The sequence below is a fragment of the Eleutherodactylus coqui genome, chromosome 7 (assembly GCF_035609145.1).
Source record: "Eleutherodactylus coqui strain aEleCoq1 chromosome 7, aEleCoq1.hap1, whole genome shotgun sequence".
Lineage (NCBI taxonomy): Eukaryota > Metazoa > Chordata > Amphibia > Anura > Eleutherodactylidae > Eleutherodactylus > Eleutherodactylus coqui.
The window spans coordinates 149,078,261-149,097,462 of NC_089843.1; the positions used below are offsets into that span (position 1 = coordinate 149,078,261).

A 19,202-nucleotide genomic window follows, 5' to 3' on the forward strand; every position below is an offset into this window, starting at 1 on the left:
GATGCCTGATTTTTTTGACAAAGAGTGTATATAACATGAACATTTTTGCAGTGATTGAAGTTCTGCAAATCTTATTGCAGCACAGGGTGTAAGAGCAGCTACAATGTCCCACTAGAATGAATATCTGACTAGCACAAATGGCAACCTTCATCTCCACAACCGGTAGCATGAATCTAGCAGCAAAGAATCATCTATTTTTCTGTGAAACTAATCTATAATAATACAACATTTTAAGCCATTTGAGTAATCAGGGCTTAAGGTTGAGCTAAATTACACCAGTTGCTAAAGCAACCCGAAATAACATGTTTACTGACAATTCCCTACTGATTGCATTGGATACGGAACATAATGATTTATTTTATTTCGCCTTTTAGGAATCTGAAGACCTCTTTTCTCAAACTATTTAACAATCAAAACTAAGTTAATGGGAAACAAGCATTTACAATGGCTCATAAATATACCGTTTCAGAAAAATAATCACATGTGAAAACTACAAAAAAAACTGATTGATAACACTCTCATGTGACTTCTGGGTCATACCGGATATGAAATGATAATAATCCACAAGTAGATGAATAATAATGATTTTTTTTTTCTCAAAATAATCACATACAAACACCAGGATCAATCCCAACTCAAAACTATTTCAAGCATTCCATCGAAAATGTTTTTTTTGGACCTCATAAACCTCAATTTATATTAGATTTTTAGTAAGACTTTACTTCAAATGTATTGATTTATACACAACCGACTCTATACATTGTTATTACATGGCAGGTTTTCTAATTTATTTGGTTCTTCAAGTTATTGCAGAAGTTGGAGACAGGCGAGTTGGGCAGATTCTTCATACATTATGCCACCCCAGGATTCCAGATTGGCAGTGACCAATTACATCAGAAGAAAGGAAATCTCCTCGTAGAGCTTATGTTTTGTGGAACCAAAGAGCATTAAACATGAAGAACTGCTACTGCCAGTGTGTTTGGATGTGCAGTGTGAAGTTGTATTAGGCTCAGACCCAGTTAGTGAGGATTTCATATTATTAGTGGGTGAAAAAAGAGTGGTGGAGCTACTCAATGGGTGGATATACAACATTCGTTGGTTAATAGTAGTACAAGTGTACATGGGAGGTGCTGCCGGAGACACGTATATCGGTACAAGACAGGTCAAGGAGTACAGGGTGAAAGTGAAAGAAAAAGGAAAATGGCTCAAGGCTCAACGACTCCAAAAAATGGTGATGATGGTACAATATGAAGATTTTTTATTTTATTAAATGAGGAATATAACCATCAGGAAATGTGTTTCAAGTTTCGACCTCTTCTTCAGTAAATGCTGGGGCATAACATGCTGGATGGCTACGTGAGTGTTTATGTTGCCATACCAGCACAGCCAATAAGAAAGCTATAGGGAAAGGACTAGGTTGCAGGTGTAGCTCCTGGTGTCTGAACTGTAGGTAAGCAACATTTAAAGGAACTCTCTGCTTCCTGGTGGCCATTTTTAGTCATCTCCTCTTGTACAGTAATTTAATATTATTGTTATCTAATATAGTGAAAAGTTTAATTAGAATTTTCCTGGCAAACTGTAGCAGTGACGGTATAATTTAACATTTCCTAGTGACCTTGAGCAGGTAAGGGGTGTATAACTTAGTCAGGTTGCTCTTGTTGGTCCCATCCTCAGGGCCCTTCCTAGTAGATGGTCACCCTAGAAAGCTGCCCAATATACATAGTAACATAGTATGTAAGGCTGAAAAAAAGACATATGTCCATTCAGTTCAGTCTATTACCCCCCAATGTTGATCCAGAGGAAGGCAAACCCAATGAGGTAGAAGCCAATTTTCCCCATTTAAGAGACAAAATTCCTTCCCAACTCCAATCTACTAAGCAGACTAACCCCTGGATCACCAACCCTTCTGAAGTTATTAATGATTAGAGCATATAATATTGTATCGATCAAGAAAGGCGTCCAGGCCACTCTTGTACTCTTTTATTGAGTTCGCCATCAACACGTCCTCAGGCAGAGAGTTCCATAGTCTCACTGCTCTTACAGTAAAGAACCCCCTTCTATGTTGGTGTAGAAACCTTCTTTCCTCTAAATGTAGAGGACACCCCCTTGCTACAGTCACAGTCCTGGATACAAATAGATGATGGGAGAGATCTCTGTATTGTCCCGTGATATATTTGCACCCCTAAAACAGGCTCTACTCTGACTCCATTTATATCTGTTTGCAATATTTAGCTACATTTCTTTTCTTGCAGTATTTTCCGCTTTCATTGATCTTGTGTTCCCCTTAACAGTTTGGGACAAAGAAACTTGGTATTTCTTACCTTTGTCCCTGGTAAGCCTGGTAACCCGGGTTCTCCAGGAGGGCCGAGAAATCCTGGTTCTCCCTTTGAAAAAAAAGGAGGGATTTTCATTATGACATGAGCAGTTAACAGTAATATCATGAGTAGATTATGTGGAAAGACGACCGCTGCTGTGTGTAACGCTGGGAGGGTGGGAATTTTTTAAAGCAAATGGAGCAAGATGAATAATAAAACCTAAATAATGTGCGGAACATTACCGAATCAAAAGGCTGCTTTAATTGTATAAACTGCTTATAAAAAAACACTTGCACATGTGTTTGCTGCAGATAACACATTCTAATAGTTGTAATAATTAAAAAAAAATCTCCATGGCTGCTGCAGAACAATTAATGCTCCTTATGGGATTCTGCTGTGGTGATACACATATGATGCAGGTCGTCTAAATGAATGTTTGGCTCAGAGCTATGAGTCCACATTTGTCCATTAAGATACTGAATGTGCATGTTATTCCAATAAAGCATGGGATGATAAGTAGCTGCCACACGGCTGGTGCTCCTTATCTCCCGCACAGAAAAACTCCATTCTAGGAGGGTTATTAAGGCTTGCATTGTCAATGGATTGAAACTGTTGGGATCTGCTGACTAATATTTTATATGGCCATTGGCCACCAATTACGCTAAAGATTGTAGGACAGTTCACACAGACAGTTCAACATTTAACTCATAGTATCAAATTAAAAAAAAATATTCAAACACAATAAGAAACACAAGTTAAGAAAAACATGGCTGCTTTCTTCCAAACACAGCACCACCCTTATCTGTGGGGTTGTGGCTGGTATTGCAGATCAGATCCATTAAAGTGAATGGCAACTAAGCTGCAATACCAAACACAACCCACTGACAAGGGTGGCACTGTGTTTCGAAGATAGCAGCCATGTTTTACTAACTCTGGCCAACACCTTTAAAGGGTTATAGCAAATAGTGTGATACAAAACCACAATAATGTCCAGAACACAGTGATTCCATCTTCACTGAGGGCTACATCCGCCTTATGGTTGCCTTCAAAGGGCCAATTGTAATTGTAAGATTGTAAAGTAATATTGAACCCCCTATAGTGGCCGCAGTAGTATTAGGGTTCTCCATAGTGGCCCCAAGTAGTAAGTGACCCCCATAGTGACCCCAGTGGTAATAGGGACTCTCTTAGTGGTCTGAGTAGTAAATAGTGGCCCCAGTAGTAATAGTGTCCCCTATATTGCTCCAAGTAGTAAAATAGTGACCCCCGCAGTGGTCCCAGTAGTAACAGTACCCCCTATTGGCCTCTAGCCAGCCAACGTTCCTACAGGCATTCCACTCACCTAGCCAGCAGCTTCGGTCTAGCGGTGGCAGTGCAGTCTGTGACCGCTGACCTCTCCCCTCGGCATCTGTACTGTGTATAGGACTGCGCACAGACATCGGGGGGAAGAGGTTAGCGGTCAAAGACTCTGCACTGCTACCACCGGACCAGAGCTGCATGATGAGTGGAATGCCTGTTAGTTTGCTGCACGACCGGCTGCCACATAAAATGAGATGGCGGGATGGATTTGGCCTAAGGTCCTTTTGTTTGACATAAGTGCAGTAGAGGAACTGTACTACAAAGTGGAACACTTGGAAAACTTATGAGGGCGGGGAACCTGGCATTATTATATAACATTTCTATATGTAGCATTTGTGCCAGATTACTTATTCCTTGAGATACTGAAGATATAAAGTGGAAGGAGCAAGATCTTTATTGTCACTCTGGGACATCTGCTGCTGTGCATCTTGCAGTGTCTAAGAAGAATTCCTCTAGAAGAAGGAGGTAGGACTTCTTGACGCAAAATACAAGGAGATATATGGCTGGTTAAAATTTGTCTCAATTTTGTGCACTTTGTTTATTAGTTGACTTTTTCTCAGAAACTTTGGAGAAGTATTTGTAGTTTCCGTATCTTCCGCCTGACTGGAGAAACAAGCTCTTCTTTTACAAGCCTTCCTTTTCTGCCCAAAAATGACTTCAAAGAAAGGAAGGACATTACTTCTAGATATAACTGCACAAATCACACAGAAAACAGCGTATTGGTTAAGAGAAGCTCCCTATGAAAACAATATCCAAGAAGCATGTTCATTAGAGATGAGTGAGCATACTCGTTAAGGCAAAATACTCGAGTGAGTATTGCCATTTTCGAGTACATATCCGCTCGTGAGAAAAGATTGGGGGGCCAGTGGGGCTGAGCGGTGAGTTGTGGGAGTTAGAAGGGGGGGAAGAGAGGGAGAGAGAGATCTCCCCCCCCCCCCCCCCCCCCCCGTTCCTCCCCGCTCTTCCCCGCTACCTCCACCCCCAAATCTTTTAGCACGAGCGGGCATGTACTCGAAAATGGGAATACTTGCTCGAGTATTTTGCCTTAACGAGTACGCTCGCTCATCTCTAAGTGCATCCTTGTTTCACCACTAACATTAGTAATAGTGAAATCTGCTTATGCGGAAATATGGAACATATAATAACAAAATGACCCTAAGAGGATGTTGGAGTAGCTGCTGTCTTGCAGGAATGCCTGCAACCGAAAAGTTAATTCCATACACCTGTATTAGGTTGTCTCTGCCGCATGTACCTGGATTTCTGCAAACCCCATTCAGATAGATGGCACAGGCACTGCAATGTGTGCAACTACAGCGATGAATGCCAGTCAGTTTATTGTACTTGTATCCTTTAACTAACACCTACTGTACAGGTCAGGGAGAAGTTATGTTGTAGGTAAGTCCTTCTTGACAGGTCTGCAAACTGTAATCCTGAATGTACCTGCATATTGAAGAAAGCATCCACAAATCTTGGACTCTTCTAGCTGACAAGCCATTGACCTTATCTCAGCGTAGATGCAGTACTACAACCTTCCACCGTTATGAGAGTAGATATACCACCTCTATAATGGAGGATCTCAGACAAGAAAGAGCACTAACATTCATTAGAGGACAATTAAATGTTATGTTAATAGCGAGTCCTTTTAGATGCACCGATTATTGTCTGAACGAGTGAATGACGTCATCGCTAGTTCGTTCGCTCGGGCAGCCTGTTTAGAAGGGCAGATACATCGTTAGGTTGATTAAACGAGAATTGTTCAGTCTTTCACATTTGCTGTATGAGTGACTGTTCACTCATTTGAACAATTTTTTGTATAATATTCGTTCCATCTAAAAGCACCTTAAAGTTGGCTTTACCCGGGCGTATTTGCGTGCATAAAATTTATGCGCACAATACACAGTGAATAGAGCCCATTGATTTCAATGCTTTCATTCTCATTTCCTAATTTGTCGCACAAAAAAAAAATTGTTCCTGTTCTATCTTTCTGCACATTTGCACACCAAAGGTCCCTATAGAAGTCTATGGAGGAGCGCGTGCAATGGGATGCGCCATACGCTGCGCAATCCCGTGAAAAAAAAAAAAAATCTGGAACTCTTTAGGCTAAATAGTAGAGATGAGCGAGCATACTCGATAAAGCAAACTACTCGAGCGAGTAGTGCCTTATTCGAGTACCTGCCTGCTCGTCTCTAAAGATTCGGGTGCCGGCAGGCGGCGGGGAGCGGCGGGGAAGAACGGAGGGGAGATCTCTCTCTCCCTCTCCCCACCCGCTCCCCCCTGCTCACCGCTGCAACTTACCTGTCATCTGCGCCAGCAGCCGAATCTTTAGAGATGGGCGGGCAGGTATTCGAATAAGGCACTACTCGCTCGAGTAGTTTGCCTTATCGAGTATGCTCGCTCATCTCTACTAAATAGCCATTAAAACTGCGGTGTGTTTATCTGCCATGCGCAAAAAGTACAGTAAAATACGCCGATACACATGCACAAAAACTTAGTGTATAGCACAAATACGTTGCGCTGAGGCGTACGAAAAAACGCAAACGCCCATGTGAAGGGGCCTAAGAGCGGTAATAATTGAACTCACAACAGAACTTTGACGGGGGTGGAAAAATATGTGATGTGACAAACTTTGTAACTTTTTTTCTACCAATACGTATACACATGCTGGGCTATAAACAGGTGACACACGCGGAGCTCAAGATGAAACTGTCCCACGACTAAGGACGCCAGACGCGGTCATACAGTTTTAGTGATGTGTCACATCTGTTTCCAATGTTCAGCGGTCTCATTAAGGTACAAGATGGAAATCAGCGCCAACATTCACATTATCCCGTCAATCTTTCATCCAGAGTCAGAGTAACAGACAAAGCAGTATTGTCCGTCAAACTCCGCGGAGCACTTCTGCCGGCCGGCGTAACCCCAGAGAGTGTCCTCAGTAATAACGAGGTATTATCTAACGAGCGCACGGACTAGAAGGGGCTAAACTATCCATTGCCTCAAGCAGCAGAAGTCTGATTTCTGGGTTACGGGATCAAACGCAAAGTATTCACAATGTCATCTTGATGTGATGGGAATCTTGTATGGGGGATTAACTGAGTTTTTAGCAGGGATTTCTAGAATCTGGAGTTAAGTTGGATGTCTGCCTGCTGTATATTGTCTGCAAATTGTCTGCAAAGTTGTTCACATATGTTCCTTCCACAAGGCTGACATCGCTGTCCGTACTAATACTTTCCATATTGTATACAGTCAGTAATAAAAAAAGCAATTTTTCAATAGTCGCAAGTTTACAGAATAGTAATATAGTTTCATTAACAGTGTACTTTAGACTCCCCTATTATAAGGCCCTCATACATGGGTGAAGGGCATGAAGATTTGTATAAACATTCGTTTCCCTGATCATTGACCCATGTCTATATGCCCGCGAACAGCTGATGAATGAGTAATCGCTCATTCATTGGCTGATTGGGTCTCTTGTGAAGCAATAAACATGATCTCTTGCTGGCAGCACATCTCCCTGTGTAAATGGGGCAATGTGCAGCTTATCAATGCAATCTGTCTGGAAACGGCAGTAGCGTGTGCTGATCAACAAGCCATATTGTGGATCGGCAATCGGAGAATTGGCCCATATGAAAGGCCCTATAGATATATTTGAGACCTGTTTTGGACCTTAGACACTTAACAGGGGAGTAACTAAAGGCTCATGGGTCTGAGTGTAAAAGTTTATCTTGTGTCCCCCCTAACTTCTCTTAACCCTTTAACGCAGAGCCGTAACTTGGGCTCCAATGCAAAACCTGTAACCGGGCCCCCAACTATAATGCTTTATTCATAATACTGGGCTCCCTATATGGAAAGGAGAAGCCTTATGGGACCCCTAAGGCTCCTGGGCCCAAGTGCAACTGCACTGTTATACTAAAATCAATAGGTAGAATGGACACCTATTGACTCCTTTCTATGTAGTCTGGCTGCAGGAAAAATTTGTATTTACTATGCATCTCAATAGAATCTGATCACATCATTAAGAGACCTCCACTACTCAAATTCTGGGAGGCCATCCTGTAATCTAAAATGCGGTTCGCAAAATCCAAAACATGACACCTATATAAATATGGACACCCAGATACATATATGGCTAAAATAACTCTATAAGTGTACAACAAGGGTATACATACCATAGTGGCAGACCATGTGATTGTTACAGGGCCCCTGGAGAGCAGGGACCCCAACTGAATGAATGGCTGAGCACTGCTTGTGATTGGCTGAGCGCTCAGCCAGGTTTGTGCTCTCGTTTGTGTGCGTGAATACACACTCACCTGAATGAGGCCTAAGGCTATAAAAAGAAAAAAAAGAACTATGAAGAATTGATGTGTTTTCTCTTCCGTATCAAAAAAATAAATTAATTAATAAACGTCTTACAATACGTTATATGTATCCACAAATGGTACCCATAAAACCTACAGTCGATCACACAAAAAACAAGCCATCATACGGCCATGTTGATGTAAAAATAAAGTTTTGAAAAGTGTAGATGAACCCTCCTGTCCTGAGTGGCAAAACTGGATGCCACAATGTGTGTGTGTGTGGGAGGGGGGGGGGCATTTAAGTTTTGATATCACTTCTATGTATGCCCCTTGTGTGCAGTATATTCACACGTGGTAGATTTGTCTCAGCTATTTAACGGCACGCGTTGTAGAATTAACCCCATTCAGATGCATGGAACTGATTATCATTTGCAAAGCTTTCTGCCCTATAAACATACCCTTAAAATACCAACTCTATAGTCAGATATGTGGGAATATACAGTATAACTGGTTAGTTCCTGTACAATAACACACAGATCGCCTTCTCCTGCAGCGATGAATGTACCCTCGGGGTGAACTCTGATGACATCTACTATTTGATCTCCCTATGATACAGTGCAGTACTTCATTGCACTGCGACACACAATCCTGGAACTCTTTACACCTTTCTCTAATACACACATTACATTATACTACGGATGGACTTGAAACCGTCCGCGGCGCAGCATTTGGCGCACCAGCTGTGGACATCATTTTAACCACTATTAATTTACTCAAGGATTTACACTATAGTTGGAAAAGAAACGTTGGCTTTGTCAGCTCCTTCTTGCTATTCATACGGCAAGCCTGTGGTTTAATATTAAAAGCGCAGAGTATATGTGACCATTTTACACAGGTCTGTTCGGCTTCCTGTGCCTGGAATGCATTAGCACAGACCGTAGGCCTTATAAAAGTGCCACATAGAGGTATAGCGTGCTGCACAGGGTAGCGCTATTGTTACAGAGGGCTTCCTGGAAATGAACTTTGTTAGATGAAGTCAGAAGACATTTCTTCTACGTTCGCCGGTTAATACATTTAATGTGATAATTAAGTCAATGTAATATTATCGGATCCAGACGGGTGTTATTTCTCCAAATAGTTGTGTTTAGTTAGAATCCCAGCTCAGTTTTGATTTAGGACGTTGTTGTTTTGTGTCCCATCATGATGCAATCTGATGTACTTGCATTTAATAGAGGAATATGTGAAAATCAATAGACTAAATGTAAGAAAGTCCTTTTATAGGAGTCTCGCTGCTGTTTTTATAGTACAATCCCACATTGATGATATATTTGCAGTTAGAGTTCAACAACTTGTCCGTCCCAATGCTCGTTCGCAAACGGAAATGCTGTTCTAAATGCTTCGCCTGAACTTATACACTTACTATACTTCTATAGCAATTGTCAAATAGTACATATCAGCTTCTATATACATTGTCAGGACACTAGTATTAAACTAGGGGGTCATTCGGCGACTGTATGCGGAAATATGCCCTGCCTCAGTGCAAAGTATTTGCACAGTGGAAGAGATTGCAAGCATTATGGCGCATAGTACTGTACTTTTTGTGCTCACAGCCTGTTCACATGCATGCAAAATACCTCTACCCTGATTATACCTTATAGCGCCACCTAATGGATGCAGTATTCCTGCAAGTTAATATCAGACTTTTTAACAAGCCTTGTAACAATGACTGGAAATCGTCAGCCAAAGCATTATAAGTCCCCTCTCACCTTAAAGGTGCTCTCCCTAAGGAGAAGCAATACCTTTACTGACCCACGTCTATCAGCCTCTCACTAACCAAGCCAGAAACCTGCTGCCCATTGATGAGGGACAAACATCCCGAAACAGCTGTCTGTGCATGGTTATCTTCTCCTGAAGGAGTCTGAAGAAGAATCTGGCTTTGACTCACAATTCCAATTATTGTTACAAGGCTTGTTAAAAAGTCTGACATTGATCTGAAGGAATACTGCCTTCCAATAGGTGGCATCTTTCCATTTGCATATTTTCTAGAGGAGCACGAATAGCCTTGTCTCCTTACACCATCTAGATGCTCCCCTTAAGGAGAAACAATACCCTTCCTGACCCTTGGAGACATTTGAAATGACATTTTCCTTTTCAGCTGGCTGCACAGACTACTGTCAGTGATGCTCTGATGCGTATACTGGTAGCTGATTATATGACGCAGGGATCGGGCATGCTAGATTTGAATACATCGGAATAGAACGTTCAATATAAGAGGGGTCTTTTTAATGAAAATGAAGGAATGACCAATAGAAATTAAGTGTTGAGAAAATATTATAGGAAACAGCCTGGAAATCAACAGGTGGACGTCTCAGGTTACTACATTGTATATTACGCATTACTGGGGGTTGTAATAGGCAGTGGGGCAGCCCGGCACATTTAATGTGTGGCCTTCTTTCCAATAGTTCCCACTGACAAAAAAACAAACACTTTTAGTGGTGAAGGAAGAACTAATATGGAGCAAATTTCATTGCCTCATTACTCCAGTTTACGAGTCCCCTTTGCTTTCCATCTGGAGCGTGCAGTGCCAATGCTACAAAATTTGCTTAAATTAAACTACAGGGTCACAAAGAGTGTTTGTTTCTAACAGATGTTCATGTGGTGCAAAGTAAAGAAGTGTCTGCTATACTACCTAGAAAATAAAACCCAAGTCTAGATCGAGCTGCACAAACGCAGAAGCCTAAACTCCGCCATAAAAAACGCCTTGTTCTAAAATATGACAGGAAATATGGGTATTGCGCTGTATCACAGTAAGGGTATATTAAATATTTTCCTGTTCCTAGAGGTACACTACCCCACGACATGATCCCTACCTGGGGAACGCAGGGCAGAGATTAACCGGGAAGCAATTATTTCTACGACATTTATTGCCTTTCTTTTGATATAAACACAAGTCAATCCTTCTGTGATGAACGCTCCGTCGTCGCTCAGCAAGTATTATTATTACATCCCACTTCCTACTGTAGGGCTAATAGCAGCTCTCACCAGCATGATACCTGCTACAAAGGATTAATGCTGAACCCAGCAGTAAAACGAGACCGCTTGCCTTTCCGTAATGGAAAGTGGAACGTTTTTAAAAGAGGGAAAACACCAAGAATATTTTGATTTCTTGAAATATTTCCACCACTGCCGAAGCTTTCTCTAAAACCATGCATATTTATAGTTGCATTAAAATAAGCCTGCAATTACATCCCGCTCAGACTGGCTTTATATGAAAATGACTGCGCTGTGCTTTGCGGTGGGCTTGGAAACGTTTTACAGGATTTTGCTTTTGTTGAGATCTGTTTGAAAATAGTTATTTTCAGGTTTGATTTTTGGCAAATCTTTCATGTTGTGGCCTTCTTTCTCCATTTAAAGTGAAAGTTTAATTATCCTGTTTCCATTCCAAGAGGTGCGGATAGACATGTATATACAGTGGGGCTAGAATAGACCCGGTTGGGTTTTTAATAAGTCGTATAATTTTTGGCTGTTGGCTTCCTTAGGCAATGATTTACTTTCCTGACTAACCTTTCTTCATTGACTTTTGCGGTTCAGTGTTCTGCTCATTCTGGGACGGCAAGAAGACTTTATGACCTCCATTATTTGAATCAAGTAATTGTAATCTAATGGATTAAAGGGACTGTCTGAGTTATTTATTTGTTTAGGATTCCTGCTCTTCATGGCTAAATATAATAAAAGAGGCCATATTCACCTCTCCTGGTTCCCCGCATAGCCAATGCCGCGCCTTGGTTCTTTACACCAGCTCTGTGTTTATAGGCTGCAGTCAGCCTTCTGATGGGACATCACAAGATGCTGCAGCCAATCACAGACTTTAGCATTCGAGGTAAGAGTGATTCTTACTATATTATGCCGGCTAGACAATAAGGATTGGCGTACTAGAAGCAGCTTCTTACCAGCACTGCACACAGTAGGTGCTCTAAAAGAAAATTAAAGGGATTATGTCACAAAGTTAATGAAGTTTGACTCGGGGCTGAACTTTGAGTCATAGTCAGGCCGCACTGGCTTCTCCCTACCATATAGAATGACAGCTCTCCTCCTATACATAAAAAGGGAGAGAGCTGTCAAGCAGCACGGCAGTGGCAGAATACTTTTAAGGGCTCAGTCACATGGGCGACAATCCACGCGTATTTCTGCACGGAAAACCGCTCGCACCGTGTGCGGACGAAAATCCGCATGACCAGCTCTGATGCCACCAATGTGTTTTTTTTTGACAGGTGCTGACGTCTGTGGTACGGAGACTACTAATAGAGCAGATAGTACCGTGTTTCCCCGAAAATAAGACAGTGTCTTATATTAATTTTTGTTCAGAAAGATTTAACTTTTTAACATGTATAGCTGCCTGGACACTATTTAAATTGACTTTTTTAATTAACTGTTAGCAGGGCTTAATTTTAGAGTAGGTCTTATATTTCAAGCATCCTCAAAAAGCCTGAAAAATCATTTTGCATCCTCAAAAATTCTGGAAAGTCATACTATGTCTTATTTCCAGGGTATGTCTTATTTTCAGGGAAACGGGGTACTAGTAGGAAATAATTTCTATACAACAGATGCAGGCATTATGCTATACATTTGCCCAACCATTTCCCATCAAAAATGGTCCAAGAGGCTAGAAATGTGGCAAATGCTCTGGAGTTTGTTCAGGGAGTATTGTTCTTTAACTTTTTATCAACTAGAGAAAATAAAGACAAAATACAATGAACGACAACCTAATGTAACCTCCACCCCGAACAGGGGATAATTAGTAAGATAAGACCACAGAACTTTTCCATCACAGATAAAAATGGAACGACTGCAGGTGAAAAGTGGAGACAAACGTGAGATCCAATATGAAGAAAATGAGGAAGGAATAAAAAAAAAAGAAAGGAGAAAAGGCAGAGACTGCAGAAGTAGCAAATTCCAAAAGAAAACACACAAGCAAGAAAAAAATTACATCCATAATTCATGTTCTATTTATAGTTGTTCCTTGTTCTGGAGGCTGAATATAAGATTTTATTTACTCGCACTTAGGTTTTAAATTGCTTTATTCTCTAAGTACAATCGATATGCAATCTCCATTCTTTCTAGACACCTAACCATGAAAAAAGGGACAACATTTCCTATTTATTGAAACTGCAGCCACATTTTACTGGCAGTTTCCTTCTTTACCACTAGATGGAGCAAGTTCTGAAGACATTTCACATCACTACAGAATCTGGAACGGGCATTGATAGTATATATCCATTCTGTGTGTACTGGGCTGCAAAAGATAGATGATTGTTTTGGGCCCCTTTGAAGAATTGTATGTGCAAAAACGCTCACATGCATTTGTGCGCATATTACTGTGCTTTTTGCGCTTGCAGTGCCAGTTCGCATGAGTGCAACCCGCCCCAATGTGATTTTAAAGGTTATAAAGCTTAATCAGTTCCAGATGTGGTCTTTTCCCCCCGATATTGCACAATTGTGCGCATATTAAGAATACATTTACGCATCTCCCATAGACTTCTATGGGAACCTTTGGTGCACAAATGCGCACAAAAATAGAGCTTATATTTTAAGCCTCCCCCCCCCCCCCCCCCCCCAAAAAAAAAAATCCTCGCTGCGGAGAGTCCCCTGCCACTGCTGTCACAGAAATGGCAGAGGATCGTGATCATCTCCCATTGATTTCAATGGGGCCGAAGCTGCTGCCGCTGACCGCATTGGGAATAATGGGTGAGATCGTAAAAGGAATGGACCTGTTGTGATTTAGCTTTAACTCTGTATCTTAAGCGTTAAAACATCGCACATGAGAATGGAGCCATTGGAAGACATTGGCTTCATAATTTTGTGATTTCTCGCAGCCTCGCAGCGTTGGAAAATCGTGCGATTTCCTGGCCAGTGTGAAGGCACCCTGAGAGTGTCCTCAGACATAGTATTTAGGAGATATAAATGTGACATTCTTGCTCTAAGAAAGTCCTTTACTTTCAATGCCATGTTGAAACTCTCATTATACCTTAAAAATATTGTCCTTGGAACATATTCTTGCCTAAACGAATCAGTCTTTATATGGTTAATTCAATATTTCAATACCCACATAGAAGATACTATATTCACATGTCAAGCTGCCGCTTGCTTCTGCTGAAATAGTTTTAAAATGACCGCCAAGGGGACAGTATTTGGGAATTAATATGCATGCTGGTACATAAAGCGTAGCACCAGCTGCCGTCTGCTTCCCAGAAATGCCTGCACTCTCCGGTGCCAATACAACACAACTCCGTCTATAGTGCGCCGTGCCTTATAGCGCAGGTAGCGCTCACTGAGGATACGGACCTCCACTCCACGAATCACCCTTTGTACAATCCATACACTGAAGGCTTGCCAGAGCAAAAGAGGGGGCAAGCAGTAAAAGCGAATAATGAATATGCCCATTTATACAGGCAGGATGTCAGATTTATATGTAGAATTAAAAGGGTTTTGCTAACAATCCCGCACCTCACTGCCTCTCACTACAATAGAGAGGAGGTTATGGGACAACTATAAGGGAGACAACCAGTTGAGCTCACTTCACTATTTCCATATCTCCTATAGAGTTGTCTGAAGCATCAGCTGAATACAATTCTTCTTCATTATGGCCATTCTAGTAAATGTTCTTATCTAGTAACCTGGGCGGTCCCAGTGGTAGAACTGCCATCAATTTAACATTTAGCATTTAAACAAATTATTCCACCAAAAGCATATATCAGCTATCCACAGGATAGGGGATCAATATTTGATTGCTGGTGATCCGACCGCTCGGACCCCAGATATCATGAGAATGGAGTCCCTCTCAGTCCCCCTGGAGAATGGAGTGGTGTGACAACCGCTACATTTACTTTTATTAGACTCCAGAAGATAGCCAAGAGTATCTATCCCATAGAAGTGAATGGAGTTTCAGCCATTTATGTGCATTGCCCCTCCATTCTCTCGGGTGACTCAGGTGTGTGCTCCTCATGATTTCTGGGGGCCTTAGCAGTCATTTCCCTGAGATCAAACATTTATCACCTCTAAGGGAATTATATAAGAAATGTTCTACTCCCCTCTTTTTTTCCCTCCTCTCCTTATCCTATGACTGTCCAACAATTTATTCAATCATAGGGGTAACTTGAAGCTCCTGGGTCACAATGCAAAACCTGTAACAGGGCCCCCAACTATAGTGCTTTATTCATAGTACTGGGCCCCCTATATGGAGAAGAGAGGCCTTATGGCCCCCCTAAGGCTCCTGGGCCCGGGTGCAACCGCTTCCTCTGCATCCCCTATACTTACGCCCCTACATTCAACGACCTTCTAGCCACTCACTCCTCCAACTAACTGACGGAGCTCCACAATGAGGGAATTCCCAAGATTCCCTCTATAAAATCAGAGCCCCTAATAAGTTTTTTGAAAGTGTGGTTTCTAAACCAGATAACCCCATTCAGTCATCTGAATAGTATAAGACGCCCTGGAATTCTATATATTACAAAAGAACAGTTTCTTTACTGCTCACAGAACCTGGGGAGTCTAATACCTCATTAAAGTTTTAAAGAAATGATGGCTCTCAGGTTATGATTAATGACAAACGCCACCATTTATAGGGATTATTGCAAGAGTTTACACCACTTAATGCTATTCTAATGAATTGTATCTACAGAGCCAAGGGGCCAGAGTAAATGGGGTGGTTTAATGTATCTCAGACACGCAGAAGCTAGTTTTGTTCTCAATGCCCAGACATGTAGGTAGCGGACGTCTTATAGAACACAAGTCAATATAGAAAGGATATTCAGGAAAGAAGGAGGAAAAGAAAGGTCATAATAAGAGGACCTTGGAAATGTACAGTAGAAGTGTTAATGGTTATCATCGCCTACAGCAGCCGGTTTAATACATCCACATAAATCACAGCACAAGCCTTCTCTATCCTCGTCATTGTCTGCCCAAATTCATCATCTAACTTCTAGTTATACACTATTTATGTGAGCACTATGATAGGAATGTTTCTCTTCACTTATACATCACTGACAATAATTTATTAGAGAAAGGCTTTTGCACAGCTTTAAAGATCTCAAACCGATTCTACAATCAAATGTTCTCTCGCTGTATGATGCAAAAGCAATAAAACCAAATTGCTTGAGAATAATGACAGATATGATTCAGCAAGAATACTTTTTGAATCAATATTGCTGTGGATACTCTTCTACTTCAACTAAATTCCAAACCTAACAAAAAGCTGCACACACTTTCACAGTAAAGAATGAGCGCTTAGGAATCGTGTCCTTATCAGGTTATTATGGCATAGTTGGTATATACAATAAATAAGTATATTAACCCTTTGCAATCCAATTTTGGATTCAGGGTTTCCTAGGGGGCTTTCTCTTTCTGCCATTATACAATGGCGCCATCTGCTGGCTAGAGCCAGTACTGCGGTATGGGACATGCCACCAACAACAGAGCGGCCAGTAATATACCCTTCCGACATCGGAGCTGTACAGCCTCCAATCAGAATGTCTGAAGACGTCAGACAGTGGATTGGAAAGGGTTAATACATACACTAAATACTGGCAAGTAACATGCAGTAAAGGGTCTTTTTTCATGGCCCATTAACGAACCTGAGCGTTTTCTGGATCATGGGTCTGTGTACAAGGGCCAACAATCAACTATTCAATAAGCAAATGCTTGTTAATCGGCTGATCATCACTTTTTAGCAAGCAAACAATTGCTACAAACAGGAAGATGTGCAGCGGAGCAATGATAGCTAAAACTATTGGTTAATGATCGTTCTTCCTCGTACAGCCGATCCTCTGCCGTATGCGAATGACAGAGAATGGGCACCGATTGGCATGCTGCGTGGATCAGCGCTTGTTTCAATGGGCAAATTCTCAGCCGTCTTAAAGGACCCCAAGTTCAAACTATGTTTGAGACTTTTTCATAGATCACATTTAGCTACACTGGACAGAGTAAACATGGATACAGTATTCTGCGTGCTCAGAGACTGCAAGAAGTTGACGTGTATAGAGCTCTTAGTTACTTTAAATGGGAATGGTTGCCTGCAATTTTTCTCCTTGGGTTTAAGTGCTCTTTTCTTGAATGCGTATTTATATTCATTTATCTTCTGGAATTCACTAAGACTGTTGCCTAGCAAGAGGGAAACATCAGGTGGCAGATTCATATCTGCATCGCCTGGAGGATTCAGCATTCCTGCAAATGTAGTTGGGTAAAGAGCAGGTAGCAGCGACTACAAATGCCCCTTGCTGCTTCACCCCATGAAGTCTATGAGAAATTCAAGAATAAAATTGACAATTCGATGTGAGTGGAGAAATATTGTGAAAAGTAGAACAATAAAATGGAAATACAACAGAAAGCAATCACATGCGGAGTAGACAAGAGGATGATGGCAAAGAGCCAGAGGAGTCAGGGAATTTTCTACATTGACAACTTTGCAAACAGATTTAGTATATTAACCATTATATACAGTAAAAATAACCACTTCATATACCTAATGACGACATCCGCAGTGATCTCTACAACGTGACAGACAACGCCGAGTAGGTAAGAGCTGTGATATCAGAAAATAGCAGGAACATTTACCTTGATCCCGGGAAGTCCAGGCAGCCCAGGTAGTCCCGGCTCACCCTAGAGAAGAATACATTACAATGCAGAAAAGTTAGTTTGAGGTTAGCAACGTGCAGAGAAAATGGAGCATAAGTGGGATTATCTACAAATATCTGTGGAATCAATGCTGGTGGTTGTCACACTATAGCTCATGAGTCTGCTAGAGAGGAAGATGAAAGGAAATGTTTAGGATTCTTTGAACATGCGTTTATTTCATTTTATATGTTTATTTATTTTTTAACTGATTTTCACATTTTTCCTATACAACCAGTAAGACAAACCACTAATGCCATATCCGCTATGGTATCACGTTCTTATTATTAGATTGCCTTGAGTATTTAGACAACTTCACCAGCTGAAGCAATCATTCATCTACTTCGCATTTTTAACAACTCCCCACTGTTGCTCTGCAAATCTGCCAACAGAATAAGAATTAAGACTGGGTTCACACGGGGTGGATTTACCACGGAATTTCGGTGCGGTATTTCGCTGCGGCAAATCCGCCTGCAGCCGCTAATCCCAGGATTAGCCAGCCATGTGGACGAGATCTGTCAAAAATCTCGTCCACACAGGGCGGGGCGGACAATCTGTTGCATCCCGGCATAGGCCAGCGCTGCAACGCAGATTCCCGGGGCGCAGCATGTCAATTCTTTTTTTTTTTTTCATTGTGGCCTCGCTGCTCTCTATGGGAGAGCTGGCTGCAATGGAAAAGCATGCGGCGAAGCCACTTCAAAACCCGCAGCTAAGCGCTGCAGGTTGTGAAGCTGTGATTAGCCCGCTGAAATTTCGCGGATTTTCGCTGTGGCAAAATTTCCGTGGCAAATCCGTCCTGTGTGAACCCAACCTTAAGGTGTAAGGAGGCACATGTATGATGATACCCGTGTAGTATGTGTGATGCCAAGGTGTACCTCTTTTAGGGCCAGTATTCCTCTGTAATATGGTATGTGGGGCCACAGATATCGCAAATTATTTATGCAGAAAAAATCTCTGTGTGCTTCCGTGTGAAAAATGGAGTCACAGAGAAGTACAAAAATGACCCATGTGAATTCTATAAATTACTGGAGTGGCCCTTTAGGTGTTAGGTCAAATGGAGAATTTTGAGCAGTGGAACATTTTTTCTAAGTAGCTGTAACCAACCTTTGTTAATATATTAGAGAGCTGGGCTCCCAGCTTGGAACCTCCGTCTCGGAACTGGACCGGAGAACCACTTTGTAAGAATGTCAGATGTGAGCCAGTCTTGTATTTTACAATGGAAGCCATTTATCTGGCAAAATTAGCAGTTTGCTGGGGGTGCTGGGAGTGGGGGCTGCATTTTGAAAATGGTTGTTTCTGATGGGACAACTCCTCTAGCATCTCAATGTACATAATCTATGTTGAAAACGCCAATTGGTAACAACATGTAAAATACATTTATATGTAGATGTGATTGGCACGTATATATAGCTTGTATTAACAGATACTCCACCTATCAATAACCTTTTACAATTAAAGGGAACCTACCAGTAGATTCATGTCCTACCCTAACTTCCCTGCAGGCTGTGCCTGCACTCCTATTGTTCTCTATGGGAGTGTGCATGCAGAGACAAGTCCACTGCACTGTCCA

At 41.7% G+C, this 19,202-nt stretch overlaps 1 protein-coding gene across 1 annotated transcript in view; it reads right to left on the reverse strand.

Moving 5' to 3' along the window:
* Positions 1 to 19,202, reverse strand: part of COL25A1 (collagen type XXV alpha 1 chain) — a 404,320-nt gene that overhangs the window by 61,464 nt on the left and 323,654 nt on the right. Inside the window, exons 18-19 of the mRNA XM_066573822.1 lie at positions 17,576 to 17,620; positions 2,322 to 2,384 (exon numbers count right to left, since the gene is read on the reverse strand). Of these exons, the coding sequence (XP_066429919.1) occupies positions 2,322 to 2,384; positions 17,576 to 17,620 (108 nt within the window). The remainder of the gene's footprint in view (positions 1 to 2,321; positions 2,385 to 17,575; positions 17,621 to 19,202) is intronic.